Source organism: Macaca fascicularis, chromosome 9 (genome assembly GCF_037993035.2).
Source record: "Macaca fascicularis isolate 582-1 chromosome 9, T2T-MFA8v1.1".
In the NCBI taxonomy this organism is placed as follows: domain Eukaryota; kingdom Metazoa; phylum Chordata; class Mammalia; order Primates; family Cercopithecidae; genus Macaca; species Macaca fascicularis.
In genome coordinates this window covers 104,782,584-104,806,945 of record NC_088383.1, presented here as the reverse complement: position 1 = coordinate 104,806,945, position 24,362 = coordinate 104,782,584, and the positions used below count along the sequence as shown (strand labels likewise).

General features: G+C 41.4%; 1 protein-coding gene and 1 long non-coding RNA gene across 13 annotated transcripts in view; one reads left to right on the top strand and one right to left on the bottom strand.

Moving 5' to 3' along the window:
• LOC135964912 (uncharacterized) overlaps positions 1 to 19,775 on the top strand; it is a 31,437-nt gene extending 11,662 nt beyond the window's left edge. For 2 of the 4 annotated variants that reach the window (XR_010577648.2, XR_012418009.1), the window contains one exon: positions 6,268 to 7,186. This is a non-coding gene — a long non-coding RNA (uncharacterized lncRNA). Of the gene's footprint in view, positions 1 to 6,267; positions 7,187 to 17,067 lie in introns of those variants that run through there. The other 2 variants (XR_012418007.1, XR_012418008.1) reach the window with 2 other exon arrangements.
• Positions 1 to 24,362, bottom strand: part of ENTPD1 (ectonucleoside triphosphate diphosphohydrolase 1) — a 206,512-nt gene that overhangs the window by 10,758 nt on the left and 171,392 nt on the right. For 6 of the 9 annotated variants that reach the window (XM_045362158.2, XM_045362157.2, XM_074002287.1 and 3 more), the window contains 2 exons: positions 22,069 to 22,206; positions 18,086 to 20,763 (listed from right to left, as the gene is read on the bottom strand). In XM_045362158.2, the coding sequence (XP_045218093.1) occupies positions 20,557 to 20,763; positions 22,069 to 22,206 (345 nt within the window). In that variant the 3' untranslated portion in view covers positions 18,086 to 20,556. Of the gene's footprint in view, positions 1 to 18,085; positions 20,764 to 22,068; positions 22,207 to 24,362 lie in introns of those variants that run through there. The other 3 variants (XM_074002284.1, XM_065520129.2, XM_074002285.1) reach the window with 1 other exon arrangement.

The following is a 24,362-nucleotide window of genomic DNA, read 5'->3' as shown; positions in this document are numbered from 1 at the left end:
CCAAAGATTTCATGGCTATCACACTGTATTAAGATGGAGTGTTAAATACCTCTTTTAAATTGGAAAGGAAATGAAAACCAACTGTAAAGAAAACAAGCCATACAGAAAAGAAACTCATAAACTAGCCTTCTAGAAAGTGTTAGAAACCTACTAAACTTCTTTGTTTTCTGCCTATCTATGCAAGAATTTAACTTTGAACTTTGGAACACTGACCCTATTTCTCTGAGTCTGTGTCTCCCAGATGGCTATTCCCAGCTTTTTACTTGAATAAACTCCACTGGATTTTGATCCTTTTGATTATTTCAGGTTAACCCACACCAGGCCGTGAAGGTTGTAAATCTGTGTGGACTTGCAAGGCCTTATATGACGGGATTTTGCACTTGCTGTTTCCTCTGCCTAGAATGCTTTATCTTTGCATGGCTCAGTTCAAATGTCACCTTCTCAGAGGGCCAGCCTTCCATGACTGTCTTATTTACTGCTGTTCCTCTCTTCTAGTCACTGTTGATTGCATGATCTTGGATTTCCTTCAAAGCACTTATTGCTATCAGAAATGATGTATGTACTTGCTTTTGGTCTGTCCCTCTTGAGGGCAGGGACTTTGATTGATTTGGTATCTCTAAGTGTTTAAACGGTGTGTGGAATATTTTGGGCACCTAAAACACATTTGATGATGGGATGAAACAACAAATGTGTGGATGGTGCTGGAGAAAGGCATTCAACACATAAGGCAATTTCAGATAGTGAAAAGTATGGGTACTCAGAGAAGGTTAATGGAGAAGAGTCAGAGTATTCTGATGTCTGAGCAGAAATGTAAAGGAAGCATTGGCTAGGCAAAGAAAACAATGTAAGCTGGATCACAGAGGTGTGAAAGCATGGCGCATGGGGGATTCACAAGTAGTGAGAATGCCTAGATTATAGGTTCACCTAGGGGCAGATAGCAAGGGTGAGAGCACGAAGGAGCTGACTTGTCTTAGGAAGATTTGAATTACAGCCTAAAGGCAAAATGTAGTCATGGAGGCATTTTATGTACAAGTCACATAATAAGTTATGTATCTTAGATTACTCTGGCACCAGAGAGTAAGACAGATTCGAATAGATAGTTTACATGAAGGAAAAAAGGTGTTTTCCCTGTTCTCACACAGCTACTCAACACTTCTGACACCAGATGTGTGGGGATTTTCCCACACACATCAAGCCGTTCTGCTGTGGACACCATCTGGGTGTCCTGTAATTCAATTCTGTTGACACTATCTACCTGGAGATAGCATCAGATCCCATAGGTTGAGGACTTAGTCTCACAAAACTGTCCCCCACTTCAGATGCCAATCACAAGCCCCAGGTTGCAGTCTGTACTTCTGACAACTAGCTATAGATCAGAGTTCCCATAACCCCTCCTAAATCATTCTATTAATATTCTAGAGTGCCTCACAGTATGCGGGGAAACACTTATGTTTACCCATTCATTAAAAAGGACATTGCAAAGGATACAGAGGAACAACCAGACAAGAGACGCAGGGCAAAGTACGTGGGAAGGGGAGCCAGGCTTCCATGCCCTTTCCAAGCAAGCCACCTTCTAGGAACCTCCACGTGTTCAGCTATCCAGAAGTTGTCCAAACCCAAGCCTTTTGTATTTTGATGGAAGCTTCATTAGGTAGGCATGAGGGATGAAATCATTGGCCATTGGTGAGGAGATTAACCTACAGCCTTTCTCCCCTCCCCAAAGGTTAAGGGATAGAGCTGAAAGTCCCAACACTTTAATCCTGCCTTGGTTTTTCTGAGGACCAGAAATTCTAATGTATAATGCTGAGGCTATCAGGGGCCCCAGTCACCAGTCATCTCATTAGTATACAGAAGGCACTCTTACCACTCTGGAGATTCCAAGGGTTTTGGGAGTCGTATGTCAGGAAATGGACTATGACCAAATGTATGTTTCACAGTATGGAAGAATGGAAGTAGGTTGGCGGCACAGAGATTAGTGTGGGAACAATTACAGAAATTAAAGGAAAAATTAATTAAGGCCTAATCTAAGGCGGTGGCAGAAGAGATGGTGAGGAAAACAGTTGAAGGTTTTAAAAGAGAGACTTACTAAAATAATGGCGAAGAGATGTAGGTACGTGAGTTGGGGGGAGGAATGGGTTGATTTCCCAGGTTTCTCACTTGGTACCAATCACCCAGATTGATGCATTATGTAGAGAGGAGATATTTAGCCTCACCAGCTCTCAAAGTCATTGAACTGTTGGGGCACAGGTGACTGCAGTTGTGTACATAGTCCCTTGGCTAAAATCTGAAGGATAGCCCTTGTAATGCTTTAATGAAACACAGCTTTGCTCATCTTGGCAACCTGTGCTGACTGCTCTCTAAAAAACTGCTAGCTGTACCAGTTTGGGTGTAAGGATATGGTGTTTGTCTTCTAAGAAATCCTAGCTACTGGCCAGGCACAGTGGTTCACACCTGTGATCCCAGCACTTTGGCTGAGCCAAGAGGATCACTTGAGCCCAGGAGTTCAAGACCAGCCTGGGCAACATAGGAAGATCCCACCTCTACAAAAAATAAAAATTTAGCTGGGTGTGGTAGTGTGTACCTGTAGTCCGAGCTACATGGGAGGTTGAGGCAGGAGGATCACTAGAGCCTGGGAGGTTGAGGGTGCAGTGAGCCATAGTGGTGCCACTGTACTCCAGCCAGGGTGACAGAGTGGGACTCTGTCTCTCAATAAAAGAAAAAGTCCTGGGTACCTATTAGAGAACAAAGTTATTCCCCCAACAGGCAATTCAGATGCTTATTTTCTTTTGTTCCTAGAATAGAGTTTTGAACTTGATTATACATTAGAATTTATCATGACTTTTTTTTTAACCTGATGTCTGGTCCCACCCAAGAGCAATTACATCAAAATTAAAAAGTGATCATTTCATGTACCCACATCTGAGAACCTTCTAGATTCACTGCCCTCATGAATGAGAGTTCTAATTTACATCCCTACTTTTTGGGTTGATACTTGGCCCAGAGAGGAAACTCGAAATTTGAGTTTGTGATCAGTGCCAGTGGGTTGGTTTTCCATTGCTGCTATTACAAATTATTGCAAATTTAGTGCCTTAAAAAACACACAATACCTTACAGTTCCGTAGGTTAGAAGTCCAACGTGGGTCTCAGTGGGCTAAAATCAGGTGTCAGCAGGCCTGCATTCCTTCCTGAAGGCCCTACAGGAGATTTGTTTCCTTGCCTTTTGCCTTTCTAGATGCCACCCACACTTCGTGGATATTGGCCCCCTCCCTCCATCTTCAAAGTCAACAACTTTGCATCTCTGTGTACCTTTCATCCGTAGTCAAATCCCCACAGCCAGAAAGGTTCTCCAATTTTAAGAGCCTACATAATTCGATTGGACCCACCTTGATAATCCAGGCAATCTTCCCATCTTAGTCACATCTGCCAATTCCCATTTGCCATATAAGGTAATATATTCAGAGGTGCCAAGGATTAAAATGTAGATATCTTTCTGGGATGAGGGGCATTATTCTGCCTACTGCAGCCAGTTTTCAGAAATTCTATTACAATATAGTAAATATGGACCAGCTTTGACTAGCCCTTTTAAGTAAAATACTACTTCAGTTCTTCATAAATATTTGTTGGACTGAATTGAAAATATGAGGTTTAAGCATTTGTTCGTCTACTTTAAAAGGATGACACTGGTCTTGGGGACCCACAAATGACTACTTTTGTTGTTCTCCCACTGTCTAGCTTTAAGCAATCTGTCTTTTCTGTGTGTCATTTTTTTTGTTTTTTTTTTTTTTGAGACGGAGTCTCGCCCTGTCATCCAGACTGGAGTGCAGTGGCACGATCTCGGCTCACTGCAACCTCCATCTCCTGGGTTCAAGCAATTCTCCTGCCTCTGCTTCCCAAGCAGCTGGGACTACAGGCGCACACCACCACACCTGGCAATTTTTTTTTTTTTGTATTTTTAGTAGAGACGGGGTTTCACCATGTTGGCTAGGATGGTCTCAACCTCCTGACCTCAGGTGATCCGCCCACCTCGACTTCCCAAAGTGCTGGGATTACAGGCATGAGCCACAACACCCGGCCCACTTTTCTTATCTATAAAATGAAACATTTGGATTTGATGATTGCAAGGTGCCATGAACATTTAAAATATGCTTGGGTACGTCTAGGACCCAAATATTGGTTACATACTACTGCTTACATGATTTTGATTTTCTGTGAGGCTGTAGAGCTAACATGAAAATAAGCTGCCTGAAAATTTTAAGAAACACCTACCGGGTCTGGGTTCCAATGAATGATAGCTGAAAAGGAAATTCAGGTGTCGAGGTAAGCTACAGCTTAGAGGAAAGGCTTGTAGAGGGTGAGCATCAAGATATTTCAGACTAGGACCGGGTGCAGTGGCTCATGCCTGTAATCCCAGCACTTTGGGAGGCTGAGGCGGGTGGATCACCTGAGGTCAGGAGTTCTAGACTAGCCTGGCCAACATGGTGAAACCCCGTCTCTACTAAAAATACAAAAGTTAGCCGGGCATGGTAGCAGGCGCCTGTAATCCCAGCTATTTGGGAGGCTGAGGCAGGAGAATCACTTGAAGCCTGGAGGCGGAGCCTGCAGTGAGCCAAGATTGTGCCATTTGCACTCCAGCCTGGGCAACAAGAGCGAAACTCTGTCTCAAAAAAAACAAAAACAAAAACAACAAAAAAGATATTTCAGACTAAATGTAATCCTCAGAAAAAGGCAGGTCTTGCTCAATTTAGAGGTCAGTATTGGAAAGAAAACTAGAATTATCTGGGAGGATTTATTCAAACCAGCCAGAAATAATTTGAATTAGGAATAGATTAGACTTAAGTAAAAATTTCCTGAACTCATGTTGACTCATGTACTAAATAGAACGGGGCTGGCCACTGCTTTGTACTTAAAATCAATTACCTCCTTGGAAAGAGACAATATAACTTTTTGGCTGTCTTAGTTAAGACTGCTGTAACAAAAATACCATACACTGAGTAGTTTAAACAACAGAAATTTATTCCTTACAGTTCTGACAGCTGGGAAGTTCAAAATCAAGGTGCCAGCTCATTCAGTTCCTGGTGAAGGCTCTCTTCCTGGTTTGCAGACAGACACCTTCTTGCTGTATCCTCACATATCCAAGAAAGAGATCATCTCTTTTGTGTCTCTTCTTATAAGAGCACTGTTCCCATTCATGAGAGCTCCACCCTCATGACCTAATTACTCCTCAAAGTCTCCACATTCAAATACCATCACACTTAAGGATTAGGACTTCAACATATGAATTTTAGGGGCACACAAACATTCAATCCATAGCATTAGCTAAGAACATGGGAGGCAGAGCCAGAAAGCCTATGTTTAAATTTCACTGCTTCCACGTTACGATTTTTGTGCCGCAGTTTTCTGAACTATAATATGGAGATAATACCTCACAGGTTGTTGTAAGGATTAAATGAGTTAATACAAGTAAAGCTCTTAGCACAGTGCCAAATATGGTAGGAGCTAAATAAGTGTTAGCTATTAACTCTGAGATTTATACCTCAAATAGTCATTACTCATGTACTAAAGGACTGTACAAGGAATCCCTATCCAGCTAAAATTCCTTTTAAACAAAATTATAATATGAAGAATTTTTTCTGTAGAATTTCAGATTGATTATATGCATCTTATAAGTGATGAAGTAAAAACATTTTTAAAGTCACGGGATACTTGTGTATTAACTACAACAAGAAGAAAAGGGAATTTATAACCATCTGTTGAAGCAAGAGTTCTTAAAAAGTCTCTAATGAAGGGAGGAATAATAAGCAAAGTTAGTACCAAATCTCCACTATTAAAGATATTAAAATACCATTATTATTATTTTGTATACTGTTTTGATTATATTTTGGTGAAGCTAAAAATACTTATAAGGGCTCATTAGTTAATTCAGTACTTCAGTACCCCTGACCTAATTTCCCACTTCCTCTCTCTCTTCCTTTAAACTTTCCTCATAATGCATATTCTTTAAACCCCTAATAATTTTTATGCTCTCTTGGCCACAAGAGATAATGGGTATAGCCTAACAATTGAAAATACTCTCTAAAATTGTGCTTGATGATGTGTTATTCTTGTTTCCACTATGACAAATGGCAACATATCTATAGATTCCCAAGATATGAATGGTGTATAGATTTGCCTTTTTCTCATTTTATGTTCAACTTATGTTTCTAAAAGCCTATGACTGTTTCTGATTGAATTTTAAGCTTCTGTTGTTTATTGATACTTTTCTTCTAGTAATCTTGGAATGGGTGTCTGGGATTCAGATGAAGATGCAAATCCCCCAACCGATAATTCTATGGAAGAATCCAGAGAATGGCCTCTAAATAAAGACTTTCATGGGTATTAGTAACATGATTTTAAATGAATATTTTATAAAAATTATGAAACATATTTTTAAAATAATAGAGTAGTGGGGGAAATCCATAGGATTGGGAATCAGGAAATTTGGGTTCAGTGCTTAGCTCTGCCACTTACTAATTGTATGTGACCTAGATAAGTGATAACTTTTTTAGGCCACAAATGTTTAATTTATAACATAAGGAGTTGGACCAGATCAGTTAGCTATTCTTATGCTATATTCTAAAAACACAGTGTTTCATGAGATATTGTTAGTTTTACAGGAATAAAAAGTATTTTTTAAAGTCAAATAAGTTTGGGAAATGCAGCCCACTATGACCATGAACATTCACTCATTAAAAGCATTAGACATCCTGAAGAAACTCATTAAATTGTATTTAGCCCAGCATTTCCCCAACTTATTTAAACACAGAACTCACTTTTTTCCCCCACAGAACAAGCATTATGATATGGGACAATAAGGTTCTCCAAACTGGGAAATGTTGAAATAGATAATCTCTATGCTCTTCAAAATCTAAAATGCTATGATTCTTAGTAATAACTTGTATTTATTCTACCGATATATCAGAAACTGAATTAAGGTTTATCAAATGGTACTAGAATCTTTTCTATGACTTTCACATATAATGTGTATGTGTGTGTGTATATTTATAAACTGACAAGACAATAGAAAAAAATCTTGCAATCTTCTCTATCTTTGATAAGTTTCTACACTCTTTGGTGGCATTTTTCTCTACAAAACTAATTTCAGAATACATAGTACTAGTTTAAATATAAGAAATCATTTGTGTTTGTCTTTGGTTTGATTTTTTGAGAAAAAATGAAATATATAACTTATTTTCAATACATTGAGATTATCTACTGTGAACTGATTTAATACAAGTTAGAACAGACACAATTCAGAATTTTCTCTTTCCCAGGAGAAGGAGCACTTGAGCAGTGCCAAGCACTGTTAGGCATTAGCCTCACAGGACATAACGTACAGGAAGGGTGTACAGAGCTCTTCAACTTCCCACAGCACTTCATATTGCCTTGACACAGTTCCTTTCCCTCACACAATCTCTGCTTTCCCATTCTAAGGAAGGATTTATCTTCAACACTGAAAATAACTGTTATATTCCTGTTTCTTATAAATCCTTGGGAAAATCCCTCTTAGGAGTTAGTGCCAGAGGCCGGGCACAGTGGCTCACGCCTATAATCCCAGCACTTTGGGTGGACGAGGTGGGCGGATCACGAGGTCAGGAGATTGAGACCATCCTGGCTAACACAGTGAAACCCTGTCTCTACTAAAAATATAAAAAAGTAGCCAGGTGTGGTGGTGGGTGCCTGTAGTCCCAGGTGCTCGGGAGGCGGAGGCAGGAGAATGGCGTGAACCTGGGAGGTGGAGGTTGCAGTGAGCCGAGATCGCACCACTGTACTCCAGCCTGAGTGACAGAGCAAGACTTGGTCTCAAAAAAAAAAAAAGAAAAAAAAAAAAAAAAAAGTAGTGCCAGAAATTGGTTGGCTTGTTTTCAGGTGATATTGTGGGGATTGGGGGGTTATTTTTGTTTAGGTTGGGTTTTGTTTTGTTTTTTAATGAAACTTTCCTTTTATGTTCTTGTTGCTAGGAAGCACAGTTCTAATTTGTGGTCAATTATAGTATCTTATCCTAGGTCTTTAAAAGTTATCTTTTTTCATTCTAACTGAAATCTATTCTTCTTTTTTATCTCTATATCAGGTTGGTGTGTTTTTTATGTTATAAAACAGTTTAGCAGTTCCTTATAAAAATAGAAACAGACTTAGCATAGGACCCAACAGTTTCACTCTTGGGCATTTATCCCAGAGAAATGAGAACTTTTGTTCACTCATAAATCTGATATGAATGTTCATAGCAGCTGTATTTATAGCAACTAAGAACAAGAAACAGCCCAAATATGCTATTTATATAATAAATATTTTAATGTTATCAGCTCAATGTCTTTAGGAGTAAATTATATTTTGATTGTTTCTTTTGACATGAAGTCAGTACAATAAACCAGCATGTCATCAGCCATATTTGTAAGATTACTTCTTTAATGCATCAAATTACAGTAAAAGTGACCTGGTTAGGACACTTTCCTTTAAATGAAAAGATGCCATTAAATGTATTCACCAGTTTTTACTAAAAATTTATTGTTTAACACCAAAACACTTTTGTTTGGAATTTTTAAAGCTTATAGTTACAAGCTGATAGCTGATAGTAATACACGAGATAGAAAGAGATTATTTAGGCAGATAGTGAAGGCAAAATAGTCCTTGGCAGACCCCTCTCTGTAGCAGAGAGCTATTCTCTTTCACCTGTTAAATTTCTGATCTTAACCTCACTCTTTGTATGTCTGCATCCTTGATCTCTATGGCCGTCAGACAGCAAACCTCAGGTGTCTCCCCAGACAACAAGGCTGCTTCAGTGGGAGGGTGTTTTGGGCTCACAAGTAGATAGAAAGGAGAAATGAAAATGAGGCACAACCCAATTTAGGAAACATCACACCAAAGTCATCTTGTGTCCTGTTGAATTGCATAAAGGGAGCTTTTGCTAATAGCATAGCATTTATCTTTTATTTATTGTTAAAATACTGGGAATGTATAGCATATTTCTCCCACCACACATGGGTCTGGGAAAAAGTCAAGGCTTCTTAATGATCAATACCCTCAAAATGGTATACAGATAAACAATTATGATTATGTCAACAATGAACCTGTCCAAAGGCATAGGGATTTTGATGAATACCAGTGTAGTGACAGCATGCCAGAAAAGAGACACTTGAGAGACTGGGATTTTGCTCACAAGGGACTAGGATCAAGATGTTCATTTTTTTGCTAATCATCAGTGTTATAACGTCTCCCAAGAGGAGATGGAGTTCATTAACCAGGTGCCTGGAACAAAACGAAGACCATTTAATGATCACCAGCCTCACAGTGACCTCCATGAACCAGACCCTGGAGATGATTTTGATTTTGTTAGCAAAGCTTGTGGACAAAAGATGCATACTGTTCATAACCAGGCCTATAGGAGCTTTCAGGAACACTTCCAGTGAAAGGTTTTGGTTTTGTTAACAGAGGCTGGAGACGAAAACAACTGTTCCGTATAGCTGTGAGTACTCACCTCATGGGGATTTTCAGAACCAGTTACCTGTACGAGGTTTTCATTACCTCAGTAGAAGTGGTTTGCAAAGGTAAAGACCTTTCTACCAACACTGTTCTCACGATGAAATGAATTTGGAAGATATAGAATGTACTGATAAAGTATCAGATCATACACTGGGACCTTTACATGACCATTCCAATAATGATTTTTCAGAGAAAATGCCCTTGAAAAAAATGTGTTAATAGAGGTTGTGGACAAAGATCGCCACCTTCTCAAAAATTTCAAAAACAAATGGAGTTAAGAAATTTTGTTTTCAACAATGGAACTGAACCAAGGCAAATATTTTACTATTACCACCCACCTAGTGAGCCGCAAGAATAAATGCCATTAGAAGACTTGGACTTTGACCAAGAAACATTCTTACAAAGACCAAGATCTTGTCAGGACCACCCACTTCCTATTAACATAAATCCTGATTGGTATTTAAACAAGTCAGTCATTTTGTTCTCTACACTAAGGAATGGTATTTTATTTCAATGAAACACTCAAACTTCTTTCAAATTAGGGCATTTGTATAAACATTCAAAAGTGGTATAAAATTATAACTCAAAACTAAAATTCATATTTGTTGCGCTGTAGATTCAATTTACAACCAAGGCTATTTCTGATTGCTATGAATTGAAAATACCCCATTAAGTTATTTCTCAGGATTGAAGTAAATATAACTTAGATTTAAATAGTTTAATTATTGACCATAAAGAATATCAGAAACAGGCCAGGCACAGTGGCTCACATCTGTAATCCCAGCACTTTGGGAGGCCGAGGTGGGTGGATCACCTGAGGTCAGAAGTTTGAGACCAGCCTGGCCAACATGGCAAAACCCTGTCTCTACTAAAAATACAAAAATTAGCTGGGCGTGGTGGTGGGCGCCTGTAATCCCAGCTACTTGGGAGGCCGAGGCAGGAGAATCTCTTGAAGCTGGGAGGCAGAAGTTGCAGTAAGCCAAGATTGCGCCACTGCACTCGCCTGGGTAACAGAGCAAGAGACTCCATCTCAAAAAAAAAAAAAAAAAAATCAGAAACATGATTGTTAGACAAGGGCCTTGAAAATATTCCTTATAGATGTGCTACAAAAAAATATTTTTAACATACGCAACCCAGTAGTCCTTTCTTCTATCATTCAGTAGTTTTAAAATCTGTACCACTTAGGCGAGAGCATTAGCAGATCACTGTCCCGAGAAATTGAAGTGCAAGGCAAGGAGAAAGGTGAAGCATGACACCCTAAAGGGAAAGAACAAGAGAAGAAAAGATATAAAAAGGTATAGAAATCAAAAGAAAAGCCAGGAAAAGAGAAAGAAGTGCTGGAATAGAAAAACTAGAATAGAAAATAAGGCCACAGAAGAGAGAAAAGGTTGAAAGGAGACAAAGAGGTGTAGAGAGAAAGTCATTATGTGCCTTTCCCCGATTTAGAGTATGTTTTCTCCAGTTATCTATGACATTATTCTCTATATATACCTGGTTAGATGTTAACTCCTGCCTGAACCTAGTATGGGTTATTTTGGTATTTCTTCAGAGACTACTCAGTTTTTCTCTCGTAACTTTTCTACCAACATCTCATCTATCTGGAGGGCTCAGAAGAAGATAGGAAAACGTGGGAAGGTTTGGAACCTCCTAGAGACTTGTTGAATGGCTTTGACAAAAATACTGATAGTGATATGAACAATAAGGCCCAGGCTGAGGTGGTCTCAGATGGAGATGAAGAACTTGTTGGGAACCGGAGTAAATGTGACTCTTGTTATGTTTTAACAAGGAGACTGGCAGCATTTCACCCTTGCCCTAGAGATTTGTGGAACTTTGAGCTTGAGAGAGATGATTTAGGGTATCTGGTGGAATAAATTTCTAAGCTGCAAAGCATTCAAAAAGTGACTTTGGTGCTGTTAAAAAGATTCTGTTTTAAAAGGGAAACAAGAGCATAAAAGTTGGGAAAATTTGCAGCCTGCTGATGCAGTAGAAAAGAAAAACCCATTTTTTTAAAGGAGAAGTTCAAGCTGGCTGCAGAAATTTGCATAAGTAGCAAGGAACCTAATGTTAATCCCCAAGGCCATGGGGAAAATGTCTCCAGATCATGTCAGAGACCTTCACGGCAGCCCCTCCCATCACAGGCCCAGAGGCCCAGGAGGAAAAAGTGGTTTTGTGGGCAGGGCCCAGGGTCTCAGTGCTGTGTGCAGCCTAGGGACTTGGTGCCCTGTGTCCCAGCTGCTCCAGCCATGACTGAAAGGCACCAACATAGAGCTTGGGCTGTGGCTTCAGAGAGTAGAGGCCCCAAGCCTTGGCAGCTTCCATGTGGTGTTGAGCCTGCAGATGCACAGATGTCAAGAATTGAGATTTGGGAACCTCTGCCTAGATTTCAGAAGATATATGGAGATGCCTGGATGCCCAGGCAAAAATTTGCTGCAGGGGCAGAGCCCTCATGGAGAACCTCTCCTAGGGTGATGTGGAAGGGAAATGTGGGACAGAGCCCCCACACAGAGTTCCTACTGGGGCACTGCTCAGAGGAGCTGTGAGGAGAGGGCCACAGTCCCAGAATGGTAGACCCCAGAATGGTAGGTCCACCATCGACTTGCATCTTGTGCCTGGAAAAGCCACAGACACTCAACATCAGCCTGAGAAAGCAGCCAGGAGGGAGGCTGGACCCTGCAAAGCCACAGGGGCAGAGCTGCCCAAGACCATGGGAACCTACCTCTTGCATCAGTGTGACCTGAATGTGAGACATGGAGTCAAAGGAGGTCATTTTGGAGCTTTAAAATTTGACTGCCCCACTGGATTTCAGACTTGTGTGGACCCTGTAACCCCTTTGTTTTGGCCAATTTCTCTCATTTGGAACAGCTGTATTTACCTGTATCCCCCATTGTATCTAGGAGGTAACTAGCTTGCTTTTACAGGCTTATAAGTGAAAGGGACTTGCCTTGTCTCAGATGAGACTTTGGACTGTGGACTTTTGGGTCAATGCTGAAATGAGTTAAGACATTGGAGAACTGTTGGGAAGGCATGATTGGTTTTGAAATGTGAGGATATGAGATTTGGAGGAGCCTGGGGCAGAATGATATGGTTTGGCTGTGTCCCTACTCAAATCTCAACTTGAATTGTATCTCCCAGAATTCCCACATGTTGTGAGAGGGACCCATGGGGAGGTAATTGAATCATGGAGGCTGGTCTTTTCTGTGCTATTCTTGTGGTAATGAATAAGTCCCACAAGATCTGATGTGTTTATCAAGAGTTTCTGCTTTTGCTTCTTCCTCATTTTTCTCTTGAGGCCACCATGTAAGAAGTACCTTTTGCCTCCTGCCTGATTTTGAGGCGTCCCCAGCCATGTGGAACTGTAAGTCCAATTAAACCCTTTTTGTTCCCAGTCTCAGATATATCTTTATCAGCAGCATGAAAACGAACTAATTCAATCGTAGTTTTTAAAAACCATCTAAATTGAACTCTTGAACATGATTAGCTGTTTCATCCCTAGTAGAGTGACAGGAGAAGGAAACATCCACAGACAGGAATAATAAGAAACCAGCTAAACTTTTAAACCATTTTTAAAGGATGCATGTGAGCTGGCATAACCTACCTACTCTTTCCTATGGGCCTCTACTGAGAGCATGGAGGTAATACACCTAATACACTGAAGGCCAGGGCAAGAGAGCTGGAAGAAATCCCTCTTAAGCACTCCAGACCTTCACTGAGTGCGAGGTGCTGGTCCCCCAAATGCAGAGGGCAAGGCAGAGAGGGATCTCCTGGGGCACAGAAAACTGACAAAAGAAACACTTGGATTGTTGTATAAGAGGAGTGAGCTTTGTAAATGCCACTTTAGCTGGCCCGCTATGGAACAGACTGCCTATGAATGACAGTCAGGTAGTCAGGTAGTAGATGAACACTGATCTGAGAGCCTGTAAAAGAAACTCTTTGGAATGATAATGTCATCTAGACCTTTGATACTCAAAGTGTGGTTCCTGGACAGATGCATTGGCTTTACCTGGCAACTTGTTGGAAATGTAGAACCTCAGGCCTCACCCCAGACCTATTGAATTATTTATATTAATTAAAATTAAATAATTTTTATCTCAACAAAATCCCTGGGTAATTTGTATGTACATTAAATTTTGAGACGCGTGATCTTTTAAGGTTCATTCTAATCCTTAAAATTCTGTTTTAATAATGTGTACAATAAAGTGCTGCATGGCAAACTACACAGAAACTAAAGGCATGTTCCAAAAAGAAAAAGTTCGATGTGGGTAGAGGAATATAAGCTTCATCAGGGAACCAGGAGTTGGGCTGGTTCTTAAAACCTGGAGGAAGAAGATGGTTACATTAAGAGATAAATAGAATGAAGCAGAACTAGTGGCATGGACCAGCTCGCCAGCAACAGAAGGGTTTGTAGTCGGCTTGGCAGTGGACAGGGAGGTTGGCTAGAACTATTACCTTGGGTCCTACTAAAATATCCCTGAATCCAACTTTTCAGAAAGAAATAGGTAACATATTTTGCACCAAGAAGCTTCACCCGAACACTGAACAGAATGGTCTCAGTGCACTAATGGAGGCTCAGGTAAAGGGTTGTGGTAGCACAAGGAAGAGACATTCTGACTTGGAGACTTGGAGAAGGCTTCACAAATGAAGGGGCACTTGAACTGAGCTTTGAAGGTGCAAGAGTATTTCAGGTTGAGAAGACAACCTGAATGGTGTTGGGTGAACAGTCATTCTACCTGGCTGTAGTGTAGTGTAGTGTAGTGTAGTGTAGTGTAGTGTAGTGTAGGAAACATCAGAGGAGTGGAGTGGGATGTGAGCCTGGAGAGAGCTGACAGCCATGGATCACTGAAAGCCTTGAATGTCTGCTGGGGAGGTTGACTTTATTTTTTAGGCATTGGAAAGCCACCAGTGGTTTTAGTTAAGGAGCAATGAAATTAAGCCTGTGCTTTGCAAAGATTAATCTAGCAGCAACAGATTGGAAGCAACACCACCATTCCTGGTATCAGTCCAGATGAAATATATTACAGATCTTTACTGGAGCATAACAGTAATATTAGAAGGAGAAATAAAAAAGAAAAATATTGCACAGGAAGAATGGGGAGGTCCCAGTGATGAAGCTGATCTTGGTTAGTTGAGGCAGGGGTGGCATTAATCATGTAAAACACAGGAGGAGGAGCTGGGTTAGGAGTAATGGTAGAGTTCAGTTTAGGTAATTGCAAATACACACTATTTCCTGACTAGCTCCCAAGACTTTTTCTTCCCTCTCTTAGAACTTTATTAGAAGAGGTGATGTTATTTCTTAGATGAGGATATCTTACTTACCATTGACTAATACATGTTCTCTGATGAACTTTGCTATTCAACATACATGCAAAGGGGTTATAAAAACAAAAAGTCAACTCTAGTGCTGATGAGGGTGATCATCATCACTGATCATGGTGTCAGTTGATTATATTGTCAATTTATAACTTAATTTATCTAAAATACAGCAATGCAAAAGATATAGCAATCTTCACTTCAAATGAAGAGTCTTGAATGCCACTTTTCTAAAGAGAAGGCTCATGGAGGCACCTCTCTCCTCACTATTGAAAAATCCATTATATCTGTGATAAAACTGATTGTATTAGATTTGTATGCAAATAAAAGTAGGGTAATTAGCTATACATTGTCCTAAACATATAAAATAAGAAAAATAAATAGATGTGTGGTTTCCTAGGAAATCTACCAGTTTACAATGTGAGGCTAATGTAGGAGCTGCCAGAGCATCCTGATTAAGGCTATGGAAAGAAGTTGCAGACTGATGACGTCTTAGAAGTAATGATATTTTTTAAAGATAGTATTTCTTTGCTGAGATAAGCAGATTATATTTTACAGTAAACACATTTTATATTTCAGTTAATGAGGCACTGTATATTAAATAATTGCGTTTAATGCTTCACTTTTTTCCTGTGTTAAAATTAATCACTCATGGCCTTGGCCATATGACTTTGCCATTCCTCCCATTGCTTTTCTAACTTGTTTATATTTTATTGAACTTGGTCATATGACTTACAATAGACTGCGATGGAAGTGACAGGAGACCCCATCCTGACCAAGGCCTTAAGAGGCATCCTAGTTTCCTCTCACTTTCACGAGCCTCTGTGGGGTTCATTATGAGAACATATCCCTAGAAACCACTAGACAAGGAGAACAAGAGGTATATGAATAGCTCTGATCCACCCTTACCACCTGAAGTAGAGCCGCCCAGCTGGCTTGCAGACTCACAAACATGAAAATCAATGTTTATTGCAGCAATTAATGAAACTTTGAGCTGTTATAAAAAGAACCTAATACAAATGGAAAGAAACATGGTTAGTAAGCAAAGCTAGTTATGAGCAACTGTCATGTTCTAACAGGACAGCAACTACTGGAAGTTTTATCAGAGAGGGGCCAGACCAGTTTGGGTGAAACTCAGTTCATCTTTTAAACTGACAATAAATGGGAATATGTTTTAATAGTAATTTTATCATTATGTGGCAAACTTTGTTCTGTGAGCTATTAAAATATTCATCTTGGCTGGGTGCAGTGGCTTACACCTGTAATCTCAACACTTTGGGAGGCCAAGGCAGGAGGATTGCTTGAGGCCAGGAGTTTGAGACCAGCCTGGACAACATAGGGAAACCCTGTCTCTACAGAAAAAAAAATAGGTAGGCACGGTGGTGCACACCTGTAGTCCTAGCTGCTTAGGAGGCTGAGGCAGGAGAATTGCTTGAGCCTGTGAGGTAGAGGCTGCAGTGATCATGCCACTGCATCCCACCCTGGGCAACAGAGCAAGACTAGCTCCAAAAGAAAAATCATCTTTATTTTAATATTCAAATTTACATTTTGAGTATGGAACGTAAGCATCAAGAATTCTCTTTAAATCTAGATGAAACTTTCCCAAGGTCTCTCGTCATGCATCCTGGACTGAATAACAGGCATCCCTGCCTTCACACCTTCATGGGAAGGCAACAAAACCTGAGGAATACAACCTAGGATCTCAAAAGCCTTTTTAGGAATAATGTCATGTATAATAAACAATAGCAAAAATGTTACAGCATCTATAGCTCTCTAAACTACCTCCCAAGGGAAGGACGATGAGGGTTTAGTTCCTGTGTCTTTTAAACTTTAACTTTACATGTATTTTTTTGGACATGTGCTGTCCAATATGGTAGCTACAAGCAATATGTGAGCTGAGCACTTGAAATACGGCTAGTCCTAATTAAGATGTGCTGTAAATGTAATATTCACAATATATTTTGAAAACAGTATGAGAAAAATATTAACAATTTTTATATTGATTCCTTGATAGTATTTTGGATTTAGTTGCTTTCTTAAACTCTCCTGTGTTATCCAGTTTGAGTGTACCATCTGTCTCTTGCAGGGACCTTGACTGATACAACATTAAAATGAAGTGTACTTTTAAAAACTTTTATTTATATATTTCTTATTAAGAATTGGATGAATTGAAACTTTTATGTTTTCTTTCTCTTTCTGTTACACAGAAAGCCTGATTAAGTAGCCTTATTCTTTTGTCTACAGAAGTAACCACTTCCGGCCGGGCACGGTGGCTCACTCCTGTAATCCCAGCACTTTGGGAGCCCAAGGTGGGTAGATCACCTGAGATTGGGAGTTTGAGACCAGCCTGGCCAACATGGTGAAACCCCGTCTCTACTAAAAATACAAAAATTAGCCGGGCATGGTGGTGGACACCTGCAATCCCAGCTACTTGGGAGGCTGAGGCAGGAGAATTGCTTGAACCCAGGAGGCAGAGGTTGCAGTGAGCCAAGATAGCGCCACTGCACTCCAGCCTGGGCAACGGAGTGAGACTGTCTCAAAAAAAAAAAAAAAAAAAAAGTAACAACTTCTGCTGATCTCTTTTCTCCCCTATAGGTTCATACAAAAAAAACCTGGCCAGGCGTGGTGGCTCATTCCTGTAATCCCAGCACTTTAGGAGGCCGAGGCGGGCAGATCATGAGGTCAGGAGATCAAGACCATCCTGGCTAACATAGTGAAACCCCGTCTCTACTAAAAATACAAAAAAAAAATTAGCCAGACATGGTGGTGGGCGCCTGTAGTCCCAGCTACTGAGGAAGCTGAGGCAGAATGGCATGAACCCAGGAGGCGGAGCTTGCAGTGAGCCGAGATTGTACCACTGCACTCCAGCCTGGGTGACAGAGTGAGACTCCGTCTCAAAAAAATAAATTAATTTAAAAACTCCTACCTTATAAAGGAAACTTTAAAAGGTTCCTCATAAAGGAACAGGATTAGCAGAACCAAGTTTTGAGTCCTGGGTGAAAATCCAGGGGAGAATGGTAATCGGTTATAACCAATGGCCAATCCAATGTTAAAATTAGTTAACAGTGACCCATCTTATTTCATCTACCCCACCCAAAGTGGCCCAAAGCAGATTCCTGGATCTGCCTCTAAATCAACCTTTCCTTCAAAAGAATTGGGGTTAGGTTGTATCTGCTGATTGTCTCCATAATTTGAGATTTTAACAAGTGGAGTTTGGCTCCCAAATACCTTAAAGGGTTTTTGTGGGGGGGGGGGGGGGCGGTTTGCGTCTCTGGGGAGCGGGAGATTGGACCTAGGCAACAAAACAGGAATGGAATAACAAAAGATTTGTGTTCTCTGAAGGAGACTTGTGAAGTCTAATTCCATCTTGCTGAGGGAAAGTGTTTAGAAAAGAAAAAGCAATAGGCTTCAACCAGATGTGTCAGTATCTGCTCTGCCATGTAGTCGTTTGTGTGACCCTCATTTGTAAAATGGAAATACTATTTACACCCTTCTGGGTTGTTGTGAGGGTCGGAATAGATTGTGTGCATGACAGTGCTTTGTATATGCAGACAGAAGGAAAAAGGGAGCTGCTATTGGCTTAACTTATTTGACCTTTATTTTCATCATCGTCAGCCACTATTTGATGTCAATCTACTGTGCAGTGAGCAAACATTAAAATTAGGAAGCCGGGGGTATAGGAACCACTGATTAGCATCATATGCCACACGTGCTTCCATCCAAAGCACATGAGCAGAATGATATTAAATCACAAGCCTATCAGAAACAGACCAGCTTTCTGCCTCCCTTTCTATGAATACCATGTCCCATGAACCCTGTATTCTTGTGGAGTTTTAAGTGCATGCTTGGAAGTTATGAGGAGACAGCCTGGTATGTTTGGGAAAGAAAATAATGGTTAGGTGCATGGCAGGTTTGGCTCTGCCATTTGGGCAAATGACTTAACCTCTCTGAACCTCAGTTTCTGTTTCTGTGAAGTGGGAATGGTAACACCTACCTTCTTCGGATTGTTGTGAGGATTAAATGAGAAGATGAATGTAATGCCCTTGAGCACACAGCGTGGTACACCACAAATGCTCAACCAACAGCAGCAATGACAGTATAGGCAACTACCACTAGAAAGAATTTGAACATGTCCCAATTCGAATTTTGATTCCTAATCAAGATGTAGTGAATTTAACGTAAGTAGCAGAAAAGAAGATTAAGAGTTCCTTTCCACAGCTTTATTAAGTTTTTATATTCAGCTGGCTGTTGTCAAAAGTGACTTGATCATTCAAGAGATATAGGGACATTTGGCTTCTGGTTTGTGTGAGAGCTTTTCTTTCCCCATCAGCTCAACAGTCAGTCCCCAGATCTAGAGATGGAGAGCTTGGAACAAGGTCAGAATGAAACATCACCAGTCAATCCTGCTCAACAGGTAACTCTTGCAACAATCCTAAGGAAAGGGGTACAGGGTCTCTTCATGTTTCCATGGTAAAGTCCATAGCTGCTGCTTCATGGAATAAGCAAACAAAGCCCATGTTTTGTGACAGGGGTGGCAACACTTCCAGACTTGGTTCCTGCACATTCTGATGTGTAAATTCCATGATAGGGCAAAAGCATGCCACTCCACACTAATGCTGCCCTCTCACTAAATTAAACCTCGGAAAAATAAGATGTGGCTTGGCTTTAAAACTCAGCGAACTATCTTTATGGTACAGTTGGTTTCCACAGCTGTAAACAGAAAGATCTATGGTTTCTGCCTACCCAGGATAGTCTTGTCTCTAGACAATTTCTTGTTGATGCAAATGTTCTGGAACTAAATAGTGGTGATGGTGGCACAACACTGTGAATGTACTAAATGTCACTGATTTGTATGTATTTAATATGAATTAAATGTTAAAATGGTGAATTGTATTTATGTATATTTTACCATAATAAAAATATGCGTTGGAAGATGCATTTTTTGTGACCCTGAGTTGTAACTGTATTTTTCTTTGTGATATGTGTATACCACCTACCACATAGTAAGCCCTGATGTTTGAATGCATGTATGTACATCCGCTTTTCGCAAGTCTCTGGTCTGAGTGTTCCACTCTGTAGCATTTGGGTATCACCTAGGAATGTGATTTATTGACATCCCTGCTTTGGGTGGGATTGAGAACTGTATTTACTGCATGAGCACATATATTTCTTAAAAAACTCTTTGGCTTTAGCACATATTTGCCCACTGTAGAAAATTCTCCTACCCACAGGGCAGGCTGGGAGTGGAATGTGTGTCTGCCTTCTTCAAAGGCATTGTATGGCTTTCTCAATGGATGGCAAACAGGAAAGAGAAAGGGGTTCTTAAAGAGTACAACTGAACCAGTTCCTGAGATTCTTCTTTCAGCCAGCTCAGCCTCCCATCACAGGACTCAGGACTCTCAGTTCTTCTAGACAAAGTCAATATTGTTCTTTTATAAAGCAAAGATTATGAAAGGTGTCAGGTCTTTAAAACCTACACAAGCACAAAGTACAAAGGAGAAAGGGGTAGCTGGGAAAAACTCATGAAAGAGACAGTGTCTGCCGGAAGTCCTTGAGGCAGAGGATGTTGAATAGCTCCAAAAGAAAGGCTTCAGTAAAAGCCAAGGAAGCTTCACACTGGTCAAGACTGGCCCTGGCAAACAGGGAAGGAGGGCCTTGAACACTGCGATGGAGGAAAATGCTCCCTGGACAATTTTTTTCCTCACTCCAGCCAGCATATTTCAGCTGCTCTTGCTATACCATATCTTTCCAGAAATACGAAGGCTTGTGAAAGATGAGCAAGCCTATGATGGCCACTATGACAAGGACCAGGGAGAACAGAACCATGAGGAAGACATAGGTGGAATGGGAGAGAGGTGTGGACAATGGTTGCTCAGCTGGGATCATGTTGGTCAGGTTCAGCATGTAGCCCAAAGTCCAGCCGGCGTCGCTGCCCTGGATCTGCAAATAGTGGGGAAAGTCTGTTGTTTGTGGTTGGAGGCATTAGAGGAGTTATCACCTAGGGCTTAGAATTATTGGCTCATGCATTGGAAGAATTCAAACAATATAAATCACTGGCTGGCTCATGCCTGTAATCTCAGCACTTTGGGAGGCCAAGGAGAGAGGATCACTTGAGGCCATGAGTTTGAGACTAGCCTGGGCAACATAGTGAGACCCTGTCTCTCCAGAAAATAAAATTAGCTGGGCACGGTGGAACACGTCTGTAGTCTCAGCTATTTGGGAGCCTGGGTGGGGAGGATCACTTAATCCCAGGAGTTTGAGGCTTTAGTGAGCTCTGATCATACCACTTCATTCCAGCCTGGGTGACAGGGTGAGACCATGTCTCTTTAAAAAAATGTATATACACACATGCATTATGACTACCTCATGTGTCAGTCCTAAATTTGACATAGGTATAATCTTTCAAACAAAATAAAGTGCTGGAATTAAAGGAAGTCTGGAATATTATAACAAGGAAAAGATTTAAGTTTGAATTAGCAAGATCAGCACTGACAAGAGTGTAAGGACACTGTTATCCTCAGGCCTTCTACAGCCCTCTGTCTCAATGCTTTGTTTTGCTTGAAATCACCATATTTAATACAGGGGGTAAAATGTTTTCCCCACTAGTGAGCATGGGCTTAAAAAGGTAGAGACACACTGCTCTGGGTATTTTTGGTCAAGCATGAGTCGCTCAGCTGAGTTCTCTATTCCTGGATACCTGCAGGTGGCGCTATGGTAAAGCACAGCATTGAAGTTGCTTCTTCCGGACTCATGCTAAGCCTGGCTTCTAAACAATGATCTTATCATTCACAGCCACTCAGTCCCCTTCTTCACACTGAGCTTTCAGATTGGTCAACCTTGAAGTAATAACCAACAAGGATGATGAAACCATGATCATACTTTCCCAGCTTATGGAAGGGGCCTTTCAGAGGGCTGCTGAAGTCAGCACACAGTCATTGTAGCTGCTGAAATGCTGTTACTTTAATATATCTCATTTTGTGTTTTGTTTTGTAAGGAATTAGTCACTGTTATGTGGGAAGGTGCAACTGAAAATGCAAGTAGCTGTCCTTAGAGAGGTTGCCCACAGCGGGCCAACAGACCCAGGAGGGCTTGACACAGAATGCCAGGGTTCGAAGCAGAATGGTAGAACAGAACATCAGGCCAAAGCTACACCAGGCTGACTTCCCCCTCTTTCAAGCCCCAAACTGCTTCAGTCACTACCACCGAACCCCAACCTCCCCCTAGCCCAACAGGCCCCCAAATTACCTTGCCAATGAAATGGATGTGCTCCCAGGAATCAGCTGTGAAATGATAGCCTTGCAGAAGTAGGGAGAGAATGTAGGTACCAGAAAAGCAGTATTCACTCAGGTACTTCTCCTTTACTCCAGCGTAAGATGTTTTTATCTAGAAGTGAAGTGAAGGAGAAATCATACTCGTACAATAGGCATCTCTCTGTGGCCCTCTTTTTCTCTAGTAGACCTGATGAAGGGAGGGGAACGCCCCAGCTCCGGTGCACCTGAAGGTTGGCCTCTTCCAGAGGGCTTTGGGGGTGGTGCTGCACTCCTTCAGTGCGAGCAGAGTTTTATAGTTTAGGATCTCTTAAGGAAGCTTTTCCTGCACAGGTTTCTGTGAGATAATAATAGGTTCTCCAGGAAAAAAGTAGTTCCTGTGGTCTAGTAGGTTCCGAAACACTAAATTTCAGCACTTCTGTTCATCCCCTAAACTTTGTTTAATCTGAGTTTTCTGTATGCTGTTGACCAGAGCCTTTGGCCCAGAGCCTCTGTGAGCATCTTAACAGTGTCATTAAAAGCCTTACCACTCACTTTAGTCCCTGGACTGGCAGAATCAGCATCACTTGGGAGCTGGTTAGTCCTCACCCTAGAACTACCAATTCAGAATCTGCATTCCAATATGATTCCCAGATGATTCATGTGCACAGTAAAGTTTGAGAAACACAGCTCTGGAACACAGTTTAGGCAGCATTTTGCTGAGGACTGCTAGCACTGCCAACATCTCACCTTCTATCTTCTGTCTTAATGTCTTTTTTTGCATCTGAGTCATGCAAAGTGGTTGTTTCCTTGAGTCCTTCCTATGTTTACTCATCCTATTCCCTACTAAAAATATTAAGAGCTGCTTGCCATCCCTTGCCCTTACCTAGCCTAGCTGTTGTGAATATACACCCAGATGCCCACAGCCTCCTCTGCAATTCTCCTGCCCTCAATTTGAGGACAACAGGCCAGGACCTCTCTAGTTCAGCCTGGACTTCTGTCTGCTGCTCCATCCCTCAGCCCTTCAGATAGGCATTGCCTCCTGGACACCCTTGGCAGAGAGAGAACATTTGTTATGCCTGCATCATGTACCATCTGGACCTATGCCAGATGTTTTATATATAGTATCTCCTGGATGCCTAAACCACACCCCTATTTTCCCAGATTTCTCTCCCTTTCGTGAGTCATCCCATCTGCAAATCCTAACTCCTGCTTGGGGTCTGTTTCTCACTTGGTTCCTGCCTGTCCCCAGTTTCTGAAAGGATAAGTCCATAACTAGACTGCCTTGTCTTGCTCTGATGAAATCCTCAGAATGACCCAGCTTGGAGCTTGTCTTTTCAGCACAGTTCTGGAAATTACCCTTTGATTGATTCCTCTTCATGTGACATCCTCTTGAGACCTTGGTGTGGACATCAGTTGACATTGCCTGTCCAGGTCCCTACCCCTTCCTTTCAGTCACTGCATTCTGCTTTCCCTTTGTGAAAAGACCTCCTCCCCTATCGAAGTAGTTTTGGGCCTGTCAATTGAAGGATACCTATGGGATACAAAATCCCAAGAATCTTCTTAGGTCCAACTTGAAAGTGCTGAGCCCCTGTAGGTCCTTAAAGGCTGGCCTATACCTTGTGTGGGGTGGGGCGGGGGGGGGGGGGGGGGCTGGGAGATGCCATTTTGGCCTAATTTCCCTGAATTCTTTAACACTTCTATTCCCCTCCTCCTTCTGGAAAGCTGTACATTGGCTATGCAGTCTGGCCTCCTGAAGGTTATGACAGTAGCCAAAAATATAGAAGCCAAAAAGGCATCTACCTTCTTCATCAATCCAGAATTGATCATGCTCATGCCTGTAGGTGGATTCATTACTGTGTGCTCTCCAAATTGGGAGAGGAAGTCTACTTTCCTCTCTCCTTTCTCTCCCACCTTCCCCTCTCTCTTCTCTCCTTTCTATTCCCAGGGCAGTGGAACATGACGAGGTTCTCTTCCCTTCATGGATATCCTCTTTCCGGCCTCCACATAAAGGGGCATTGACGGATCTTCAAAAATGGGATGCCTTTCCCTAGAAAGGCTGAATATTCACAAGGCTGAATGTGAGGATCCAGAGTACACTGAGATATAACTGGTCATCAGTACACATAGAATCTAATCACGTTGCTCACTTGGACTGACCAGATCTTGGATGCCCAGATTTTCAGAGTAGAAAAGTGGCTGCGTTCAGGCTGCTGAAAGATTCTACTCGCCCTCTAATGAAGCTGCCAGAAGACAACCATGGAGTCTCCCTTCCACTCACTCGCCCAGTCT